Genomic DNA, 12,282 nt, shown 5'->3' with positions numbered 1-12,282 from the left:
GGATTGGAAATTAGAGTACACTTCTACATGGATAATTCCCACTCAGAGCACCATTGATCAGCTGGCTGTAACAAACCCTTTGTTACCAAGCTAGCTGCTCCTCTGTAGTCTAGGGAAAATAAATTGCAGCTGTAATCTTTGAAAGCAATGAGGTATAGTACTTAGGCACTACAAAATAATTCACATTGCGATCTTCACCCTTGTTAACCTGTCCTCACGAACACTAGTATAACAACAGCATATTAGTTGTTTAAGATCAGCACAAAAGTGTTCGACAAATTTAGTCCTATTAACTTCTGTTCATTCTTGCTTTTTTTTATTTGTATATAGGCCACTCTCCTTAAAGCAAAGAGTTAGAACAATTAGGTTATCTCTAATGTGGCTTGGTGGTTCATTACAGGTTTTTAAATATATTCTGTATTGAACTTCAATTAGAAACACACCCTACTCTTTGACTGACATGTTCCTGAAGCAGAGTCTATATTGAACTTGATTGGATAGGTTTATATTTATGCGGTGCTGTAGCAGAAATTAGAAATTCTAACTTCTTGCTTTGTTTTTAATATTTGATCATTTATTATATACGTTTCTGCGAGTCAATTCAAAAAATGAACTATTATGCTCTTTAATGGAGACTATCAGAGCAATCAAAAGATACACTATTGTGACAAAGTGTGTTATGAAAGGGTGGCCAGCCAAGATTATTTACAATTGAGAGGATGACCACAATTGAAATATTTACTCCATAATGTATCCTAAATAATTCTAATTCTTAAATAAACACATTCAAGGGATAAAACACATGTAAATTTAAATTATTAATCCTACTGATTTCAACTTTACACTGAATAACTGACATGGACTCGCAATACACAGTAAAAGCCAATATCTTTACTTGAGTGAGTGCAGGGTACAAATTTTTACAACAATCTCTAGCATAATTGTTATCATCCGATAAAAAGTTCACTTATTTTTGTATAATGAAGAAAAAAACAACACATTCAGGGAAATTGCAGGTTAACTTAAAGTCTCATCAATATTTGTTTCAATGATGGCAACAAAGTCCAGCTTGTGCTGCCAACAGGCTTAAAGTTTAAACCGTGAACAGCTCCGGTGATCTCTACAAGTAACAAACAATTACCAAATACAGGTACATCAGTTTTATAAAAGCCATTTTAAATATTTTGCAAAGCAGTGTCTTGCACAGCAGAGGGTAGAAAGTCTGTGCAAAAGAAAATCATGTCTCTTCCCTTTCTCTTTGCATACTTTGTTTAGTTTTCCATAAACAGTGTCCAGAGACAGGAAGTTTGAGTTCTCGTCTACTGTCTCTTGTGTGCAAATAAACATTGCCTTCATATATCCCTGGATTCCACAGATAAGCACTGCATTTAGGGATTGCTCTGGGCTGCATTAACCCAAATTATGCCATTTACACCTTTTTAGTTTCATAAAATATTTGAAGCATAATAGGCCCAGTACATCAGTAACCGATTAAATCTAAAGTAAAGGGTGTTTTTTTTTAAATTTACTCCTTCACATTCGTTGCCTGATATTAGGATTTAAATTTAAGTCCTATTTAAATTTCTACAAAACCCCAAGGGATTGTGACACCACTGAAGCTGATGGTAAATAAACATTATTTAAAATTTACCCTGAGAGTGATTAGTACTTTCTTACTGCCCACAGTATTGACATTTTACACAATTGAATAAAAATGTGACAAGTCTAAATTAAAATGTAATGGTTGGCAGTAATCCATTGTTATTGAAATCCCAGTTTCTACCAGGATGTGTGTGTTCAATATGTAGACTCAAATTCAAGGTATTCTCTGAATGTGCTGAAAAGCCATCCTAAGGTAATTCTGCATGCTGCACTTCAGTGTTACTGGACTTTTATACTCATAAAATAAACTGCTGTAGCTCATATTCCAGGTAAAAAATCTCTACAGTATTCAGCTGTATGTTTGTTACTGCTTAGGATACAATAACAAATCTATCACATGCATCTAGAGAAGTTAATTACATAATGCTTTCATCTCTACTATCTTGAAAAATCGACCTCAAAAGGTAAAGTTCTACTTTTCTCAGGAAACTGGTCACATGACTGTTTTTAAAAACCAGTAGATAAACAGTGAACTCCAACAGTTTAATGACTTGAGAATAGTGCAAAAGGTGTGCTAAAATTTCAGAACCTAACATGGGTGTTTCCAAACAAAATCCTTTTGGTTAGCAGGGGGGAAAAAAAAACCCCAAAACCTGGAGGATTAAGAATGGGCAGAAATTTGGCCTTGAATTTGCTGCAGAACCTATTTTCTGAGATTGCAGGATTCCCTCTCCTTACAAATATTAGATGGCAAGTAACACCAAAAAACATTTGAATCTCGCTGCAAGTTATTTGCTGTACCTTCCAGTAGCTGCAGTTTGCTACCACGTTAGCTCAAAAGTCCTTAAAGGTGTTACTTGGGAAACGGCCAGCTCTTTTAAGTTTTATGCTTTTAAGAAGGGACAATGGCCATCAACAACAGAACTGACATGGTCTTTCAATAGAGTATTTCCCTTTATTTAGGTGACCACTTCCTCAAAGCAGCCCACAAACCTGCATTGCACTGGCTGAAAAAGGAGACCCTATTCCAACTTGATTATAAATCCAAACTAAAACTTTTTGAGTGTCTGTACAAATCATCAGGAGTTATGTGGGAAATTGTCTTAAGAAGTGATACATTTAAATAAGTTCTTTTTAAAAAGACTGATAATTAAACTAGTAAATATTTCTTAATGTAGACATAAAGATATCAACTAATAGCAATGTAATTCTTATACTAAACCATGCATGCCACTGACACAATTATGCAACACTGATGCCCACTACATAGGACACTGGTTATCATTTGTGAACAAAAGGTAAATGATGCCATCATGTAAGGCAAATTGCACACAAGGAGACACAGTAAATGTGAAGCAAACTTCCTACCAAATGTACAGAAAATTTCCTCTAACATGCATAATTCAATAAAGCCTATTTCTTTTCAGTCCTGCAGATTACACAACTCAGCTGCTTTTCTGCAGCTTAAAAGAGGTCTGTTCAGCAGTGAGTGAGCAAATTATAATTCCTACCATTGCCTCAGTAGCATTAGTCTCATTTCATCTATCTTTGAACACATTTTCAACGAGTTAATATGTGTAGGAACAAAAAAAAAAGTGGGTAGAAAGAAGTTAGAATGAAAAATATCATACTACTTTCAGTGTCAAATTCTATTGGAGGTCCAAACAGAATAAAATCAGCTTAAAACACACCTTAGACAAAATAATGAATTGATATTTGAGGGAAACTTGAAAATTCTTATCTACAAAAATTACCTAACCAAAAATGTTAGATATCCCTCTTAAAAATAATCAAATAATGAATATCATGCCTATATTTATTGCTAAGAACCGAAAAGCAGTATGGTCATATCATGAGTACATTTTGTAGGAATACAAGTCACTCAAAACAATTTTTGTAAATCCAGCATGAACCTTGATAGCCCGTCATGCTTACACACATTCTGCTTCACTCTTTTTATAAAATAAAGGAATGGAGTCTGTTATAAACCATGTAAAATGTCAATTCAGCTAAGTTTTCCCTATTATATGTTGGTAGATATTGATTGGCATGGATTCAATGCGACAAATGACCTCATATGTATTAATGACTCTGAACAAAACTGCCAAAGCCAAATTGCCCATTTTACATTAATAACTGGCAATCTATTAGCAGAAATTTAATAAGTACAATGTCATACCCTTGAAAGTTTCTCAAGCCGTTTGGAGATGGTTTTATAATGGAGAACATATGGCAGAATAAAGGGACCAGTTCTGACGGTGATGTCCCTAGAACCTGTTTGCAAACTGCATGTCTCCATGTAATATATTTTTAAAGGTATATTCACTAAATTACAATGGATGAACTAGCCATGAAATGACAGATTTTGGTTCCCTTTGGTGCCATTAGCATTGGCTCATTTGGGAGTCGTCAAGTCAGTCCATTCAAGGGGTAAAAACCTTACTCTATTGCTCTATTTCTACAAGTGTGCACTCAGGCCTTTCCCCTTTGATTGTCAAATCTATTGCACTCACCACTGAACAATCCTTTTTTTTAAAATATATAAAAGAAACCTTTTACATTTTATTACTCTCAAAAGGTACTCACCTGCACTACTCCCCTGCAGGTTTTTTTTTATTAAGAACCACAAGTGTCTACTGTCAGTGAATTATCACAAAAGGCAGCTTATATCAGAAAAGTGTAATTGAATAAAGCAGTGAAATTCCATCCACAACAGTCTACAATATAAGGAACTTGTTTTCAAGTTTGTGCATGACAAATATAACATCAGGATTTAGGATCTGCTTTTTATATGTATAGTAAAGCATTACCATACAGCACAGAAATAACAATTATTGTACACATTCACTGCCATTGAGGAAAATAAAACTTTTACTACTTTTTGCAAATGCCATATATAATAATTAAAACCCAAGGAAGTACAGCATATTAAACAAAATAGTAATTACCAGTGGATACTCTACTCATAAGGATCTTGCCCTGTCAAGTTGGTGATAATCCACAAAAATATACTTTAATCTGGTGAACGTACAATACATTGTACACTGACACCAAAGGTGATATAGTTAAGATGCTATATACACAACATTTGGCTCAAATTCTCTTTACAATAGGTTAGCAAGTGTTCATGGCTTTTAAAGGTTTAGCCTGCATTTTAAAAAAGCAAAAATCTAAGCCAAGGTAACAAGATAAAACCATATCTATAGAGAGCATCAACATGCAACTTTGGCATACATAAATAATTTCATAGCTGAATGTGTTTAAAATTATACAGTTCTATATAGTCAATAATAAGTTGGGGTATTAGTTTTCTTTTAATAAAAATATATAGGTGATCTGAATCAAATTTGGATTTCAGACATTAACATAAAAGAGCTTTAACTAAATTCCAATTATAACTTAATATATTAAGTTTCTCTTAATGCTATATTCACCAACAGTCTCCTCATTTCTCATGCAGGTACTTAATGCATGTTTTCAAGGTACTTAATAAATTGTGTTGCCACTTTTACAATTTGTTTTTGCACATGCAAGAAGAACTGCTCACCTCAGCTCCATACCGTGCAATTTATAACACTTCTTCAAGAGACGGAGACCCATGCCAGCTTCAATATCATAAATTTATTTTATGTACAGTATTGCTCTCTTGTTTCTTTCTACAGCTTCAATGCTACAAAGCAGAAAGTTTAACTAGCCACACCATTTTTATACACGCACACAGGACACTGTCTGAATTGACAACCAACTGTCTTGTTTTTGCAAGCATGGTAGGGTTGAATATAAATTTTTTTTTTTTTTTTGCAAACCAGTATAAGATAACAGCTAATACAAATAAGTGCCAGACTGGGACAGTGACTAAAATTTAAATGTGGGACACCTGCAAATATACAATTAATTTGCACTGTAGAGTACCTGATTAACTTATATATTTTCCATGTCCTTGTCTTAGATATGTAAGGACAGTTTCTCTTGTAACAAAAGAGATACTACAAAACGGCAGCAAAAAGGGGGCTTTATGTCACCCATGTGTCCATCCGCATGCGTTTTACGGATGGGCTTTCTCGATCATCTGTGGATGGTCTTGCGAGTCCAATGGGTGAGTGAAAGTCACCCCGAGGGTCCTCGCGGTCACTTCCGTCGTACGAGCTGCTGGAGCTGCTCAGGCTATCGACGGGCGAACGTCCCGTGTCATGTCGGGACTGCTGAGGGAAACCTGAAGGTGTCATCCGGTCTCGAGGGGGCGAGGTTGGCTCCGATTTGATGTTAACGTTCTGGTTGGTATGGATCGAGAGGTTCGAACCCTGAAGTGACTGACTGTTAACTCTGCAGAAAATTAACAATAGGAGAGGTGAGCTTGATGACTCTTGCACATGATAAGCAAATAATACATTTCAAAGTTTGATCTGGCTCAAACTGCTTTTTTTGGTTAAGTGCTGCAAATCTCACAATTTTCATTTTCAGTTATATTTCTCCATTGAATGATAATAAGCTGAATATATGTTGGTCTACAAATTCTTGATCTCAAGTCATTCCACTGTGAGGACTAGGCATGTACCATCTACACACTTCCCCTCTGGAATAGTGAAATCAAACTGCAGACCTGAGATGTTCAATTTTTCAAAATTGTTCAACCTATGTATGTAAACTGAAATTACATTGACCCCCCGCTCCAACTTATTGCAGACCAAGATTTATAAAAGCAGCAGCAGTCAGTAAGCAAGCCCACCACCAGACAAGTGATAATCGGAGCCCAGAAGCATATCATATAATCATCGAATCCCTGCTGCAGTGTGGAAGCAGGCTATTTGGTCTATCGAGTGCACATCAATCCTCAGGACAGCATCCCACCCAGACCCACTGCCTGACCCTATATCCCTAATAATAGGCATTTTCTATGGCTAATCCACCTGGCCTGCACATCCCTGGACATCTTCGGACAATTTAGTAAGGCCAATCCACCTACCCTGTACATCTTTGGACTGTGGGAAGAACCCCCACAGACATGGGGAGAATGTACAAATTCCACACAGACAGTTGCCAGAGGCTGGAAACGAAGCTGGGCCCCTTGCGCTGTCAGGCAGCAATGCTAACCACTGAGCCACCATACCACTCAAAGTGGAGCAGCAAGGTCACAAAGACCCACAAGTGTAGGGGAGTTGAATCTTGAAATGACCCCTTGCAGACTAATATGATTGTAGTATTCAGAACTAAACAGGGAAAATGTAGCTGTCATGGTGATGCAGTACACTGGCTCCCTGCTGGGAGATTTCACATGTCATGAACTTACACTTTCAGCAGGAACTGGCTAAAAAAGCCACTAGGGGAGTGAGGAAAATAGCACAGCCTATTTGCCTGCTACAGGAATTTTCCAGCTTTGCACCAGTGCAATCTAAGAACAGATTAGTTATTGACTGTTTCTCAGTCATAGGGCAAAGGATCGGTTCAGGGGAAGATGACAGGGGATTAATTACCACAGGTAGAGCTTCCCCCTTTATACATACCAATAGGAAATTCTTGCAGTCCACTTGGAGAAACCTCATGAATAATTGTTCCTTTAAGCTTCCATGCTAAGTCAGACGATCTTACCTCTGTTTCTCTCCCTGAAGCAGATCATCAGTATCATTCATTGGCCTCAAAATTGCTAAATTGCATCAGTTTAATTCTGGTGCAATTACTTAAAAATGATTACAATGTCAAGAAACTAAGATTCTGGTGTTTCAGATAATAACCCACACTTTAACAGCTTTGCTCTCAGAACAGATGGAAGCTAGGTTTGAACTGGTCCATGTCATGAATGGTGGGTGAGTAGTGAGTACAGTTTGTGTCCAAGCTCTCTGTATAGGCACTTCATTCCTGACAGGAAGGAAATGCATCAGTTATATATGTTTGTAAGCGTCTGTAAGGGTTAATACTGAAGAGTGCATTAAGCACAACCCAATATGATGATCTCACATAGACTAAGTGGGGGATACTCACACTAACAATATCTAACGTACTAATGTAACTGGTAACTAGTTGCTATATGCAATAAACTGCATCTTGTTTAAAATAAGAACCTCATCTCATTAGACTGTCAGGTGGTTTCTCTCCAACACAACAGACCAAGTAGATTCCTATCAGGGAAAAGGAATTTAGCAGAAAATCTTCATGGATCTTCCACCATGATGAGCTGTAGTGAGTAATCATATTACAATATCAACTGACCTTTAGAAGTTGGCACCTCAAGCATTTCACTTCTCAACACATTTTCATCCTAGGTCTATGACTTTACAACCTCAAAAAGCACACTATAAGGTTTAACTGGATTAAAATCTTTTATAAAGGATGTGTGGAACAACATGGAATCTGCTGCTGCAGAATTATCAGATACATTTCCTTTCCTTCATTCCTTTAAGGGATGTGGGCATCTCTGGCAAGGCCAGTACAGAGGAACCTCGATTATCCGAATTTCAGACTATCCGGACAAGACCGCACTGTCCTGATGCTTGGCTAAATTGTCTGTTATCCAGCGTTCAATTATCTGAACATTTGATTATTTGAACAAATTACTCCCTGCCTGTGTCGTTCAGATAATCGAGGTTCATCTGTATTTATGACCCACACCTTAGTGAGCTTGTACTGAGTAGATTACTAGTCAATTTCAAAGGACTGTTAAGAGTCAACCACAATGGAGAGAGTCTGAAGACACTTTAGGCCAGATCAGTTAAGCTAACAAATTTCCATGAACACCATTAATAAATGGTCACCATTGCTGAGACTACTCTCCAATAGCCCTCATTAATTAAATTTAATTAAAATTTAAATTGCACCAACTGATATGGTGGGATTTGAACCCATGTCCCCACAATGACCTTGACCTCTGGATCACTAATCTAGTAACCTTACCATTCAGCCATCATCTCCTCCTTACACAAGGAGGTAGGATTATTCTGGTCATGCAGTGATGTTATAACTGTAGCCTTTTATGAGCAGGTTTCAGACCATAACATTCTGCCTACAAATAACAAAGCAGAAAGCACTGTGTAAAATCTAAAGCCAGAAAGTACCTGCATTGGGTTTCCTTCAAGAGTTCTTCAAGAATAAGTAACAGAATCATATCGATTGCCATTTTTTTCCACCATTTTTTTATGAATATATTGTAACAAACCAAGACATATTGTAATATCACAAGACATTTATGTTGTCTGAGCTCAAACTGAACTTGATCAGTAGAATTAATTATAATCTTCTTACTGTTTCTTTATAATCCACGTGAGTGTAACATGGCTACTGTTGGATTTCTTCACAACTTTGGAGAAGGTTTCAGATTAAAATTATACTAAACTGCAGCTTTGGTTCTTGGAGACTAGTTTTCATGTCAAATCATGCAGGGTGATTTGTGACACTCACAGACAGCCATCAACCAAATTTCAGTTACCAAAAAGAAACGTTCGACTGTTCACAGTGTTTCAATCACACATTTATGGATGTTGCTAATTTTGTTTGGATAAAAATGATTTCCAATATTCTGTGGTCCTCACTGAAAATGTTGGGGATTTTTTCAGCCACTGTGCCACCTGATGATAAGATCAGAAATGGAACCAGAGAATGGCAGAAATGATTCGAAATAGCGTGGTGTCCCATTAGCCAATCCTAAGTTTCCAATCACAAAAAGACTGAGGCAATTGATTAGATTAGATTCCCGACAGTGTGGAAGCTGGCCCTTCGGCCCAACAAGTCCACACCAACCCTCCGAAGAGTGACCCACCCAGATTCACTCCCCTACATTACCTATGGGTAATTCAGCATGGCCAATTCACCTAACCTGCACATCTTTGGACTGTGGGAGGAAATCGGAGGAAACCCACACAGACACAGGGAGAATGTGCAAACTCCACACAGACAGTTGCCCAAGATGGGAACTGAACCCGGGTCCATGGCGCTTGAGGCAGCAGTACTAACCACTGAGCCACCATGCCGCCCCTTTTGCATTGCAAATCTCTAGAACACAGCGATTTAAACAACGTGATTTAATTGGGTAACTGAGCAAGTTGCTCATGCCTGTTATCTAGCTAGACCCCACCAAAGTAAGGCAGAAGGCCAAAGACACAGACCCTCATTCAGGCCATGTATTGGCCAGAAGTTTATTTTGACTGCTTAGGCTGAGTTTTGGTAGTACTGACTATCATTGTCCAAGTGCTTTGTTGATGCTTTTCATTGTTTTAATTTGCTGTTGAACAGAAGATTAATCAGCCTATTCTATAGCTGAGTGGAATTCTGAAATGATTACCCTTTAGACATCATGTACACAAGCTTGTATGACTGAATCTTATATGTAATTACTTATAAATTTTATCCACAGTGCATTTAACACAGAATTAGCTCTCAGTACTTTATGTAACCAATTTCCTTTCAATGATGATCATCATGTTATCAAACATGTCAGTCATTCAAAATCACACAATTGTATGATGAAGCTGATCAGTTTGATCAGTTTACTTGCTGGGATTTGTTTGGAATAATCAACCAGGACATGGAAAAATTCCCTGCTCTCAGAATATTCCAATGAAATCTCTGCGCCCACCTGAGGGGGCAGTCAGCTGTATTCCTAGTTAGGTATCTACTTTGAAACAAAGTACTTTCAACAATGCAACATGCCTTCGTGCACAGCAGTGAACAGTTCGTCTAGATTCTGTACTCAAGCCCTGAGGTAGGTTTAAGTCACAACTCTCTGACCCAGAATTAAAAACGGCTCTAGAATACCCAATTTTAACCGGGAGAGTACCTAGAATGTACAATATCTCCATTCAAGTGTTATTCAATGATAACCACTTTTCAGGAGACACTCCATTTCTATTTATTTGACCTTGGAACACAGAGAAATGGAAAATAAAGACTTGAAGAAAGATATCAAATGTCAGGATTGTATAATACATTAGTTGAAGTGGATATTCCCTTAGGGTTCTTCCTCCTAATGATTGAATCTGAAGTGACATGAAGGCAATAAATATCTAGTGAACAGTCATACCCATCAGTCAAAGATTATTATTTACACCTGCATGTGGGGATGCAGTAAGTTGAGTACTGATATCAGATTGCAATACTTCTATTAAACAAAGGAAATGTCCAGCAACTTTGTTTTATTTTCAGAGCTCTTGGAGGAAGCCAAGGGTCTCTCATCTGTCAACCTGTACAGCTGATGTTAGAACACCGACTTATGCATTAAGACCACATACCTTATGTGGTGCTGAGATCTCATTCATAATGAAAACACTTATCAACAAAGTTAATCATCATTTGAGAGAACCTTATAGATTAAAAAATGGCACTTGGCCATTTTCTTTTACAAATTACTTCCATGATAGATGTCAGATCACCCAAGGTGCCCTTAAATAAGATCCCATTACAAGTGTGCCAGGTGTTTGACTTTCAGATCATTTTCTTCAAGGAAAGCATTTTGGTTTCAAGTTTTATTGAAGCATGTTCCAAAGGAAATCAGTAATGTTGCAGCTCTAATCTCTGGAATTGAATTAATAGAATAATCGGAGACATAGGGGCAGGCTATATTTGAGCTAGCAACAGTGAAATGCAACCCATGCCCCAGATGGGAAAACTGAAAGTACAGGGAGTGAGCTTTGTCGCTATGAGCAATCTGGAAGAAAATCCACCATTTGTTAGGCCACCATTGAAAAGAAGAGAGAAGAAATGTGGAGGTATTTTGTGATGAATGCAGGACTTTACAAGACAATGACATATTAAAATTGATGCTCTGACTTAAACTGCAGCAGAATGTCCTGAAACAGGGGATGGGGGAGCTCATACCAAACATCTGCCCAGCCTATATGATCTGGTTGTTATCAGGAAAGAAACCCAAACCAAAGCCAATTGAAATCAATTGCATTGTGTGTTTGTTCCTTCTTTTAATCTAGTCTGCTGTGTTTGCTGTTCACAATGCAGTCTCCATTACACTGGCAAGACCAACCACAGCAGGTGACTACTTTGTGAAGTAATTCAACTATTGGGTAAGAATGATCCTGACCCACTGCTTGTAATTTCAATGAGCCATTTTACTTCCAGATGAACATTTCTAGTAGAGGTGTGGAAAGAGGTTCCAAATCTCAATGCAAGCCGGAGGAATAGCATCTCATTACCCACGTACGTATTTTACAGCCTTCAGAATTCAAAAGTTAAGAGTCACACAACACCAGGTTACAGTCTAACAGATTTATTTGGAAGCACTAGCTTTTGGAGCACTGCTCTTTCATCAGGTGGTTGTGATTCACTCAACATTGAGTTCAACAACAGCAGGGTTTGATTTCTGTCCTACATTTTAATTACAAACCCTTTGACTACATGTTTTGTCTGTGTTGTTGGCTTTGCTTGCAGCAAACCAGACCAATTTTCTTCTTTTCACACCTAGCATTTACCCCTTTCCCTCTCCTTCATCACATTAGTATGCCCTTTGTCATAGAGTCAGAGATTTACAGATCGGAAACAGACCCTTCGGTCCAACTCGTCCATGCTGATCAAATATCCTAACCTAATCTAGCCCCATTTGCCAGCACTTGACCGATATCCCTCTCAACCCTTCCTATACATGTACCCATTCAGATGCCTTTTAAATGCTGTAATTGTACTAGCCTCCACCACTTCCTCTGGCAGCTCATTCCATACACGCACCACCCTCTGTGTGAAAAAGTT

At 37.8% G+C, this 12,282-nt stretch overlaps 1 protein-coding gene across 8 annotated transcripts in view; it reads right to left on the bottom strand.

Annotated features, from left to right (window-relative positions):
* Positions 1-552: 552 nt before the first annotated feature.
* The window catches only part of mef2aa (myocyte enhancer factor 2aa), a 186,833-nt gene continuing 175,103 nt past the window's right edge, over positions 553-12,282 (bottom strand). For all 8 annotated transcript variants that reach the window (XM_043677534.1, XM_043677528.1, XM_043677532.1 and 5 more), the window contains one exon: positions 553-5,925. In XM_043677534.1, coding sequence (XP_043533469.1) covers positions 5,616-5,925 — 310 coding nt within the window. In that variant the 3' untranslated portion in view covers positions 553-5,615. The remainder of the gene's footprint in view (positions 5,926-12,282) is intronic.

Source organism: Chiloscyllium plagiosum, chromosome 36 (genome assembly GCF_004010195.1).
Source record: "Chiloscyllium plagiosum isolate BGI_BamShark_2017 chromosome 36, ASM401019v2, whole genome shotgun sequence".
NCBI lineage: Eukaryota > Metazoa > Chordata > Chondrichthyes > Orectolobiformes > Hemiscylliidae > Chiloscyllium > Chiloscyllium plagiosum.
The sequence above is the reverse complement of the archived record's forward strand: the minus strand, read 5'-3'. Positions and strand labels throughout refer to the sequence as shown.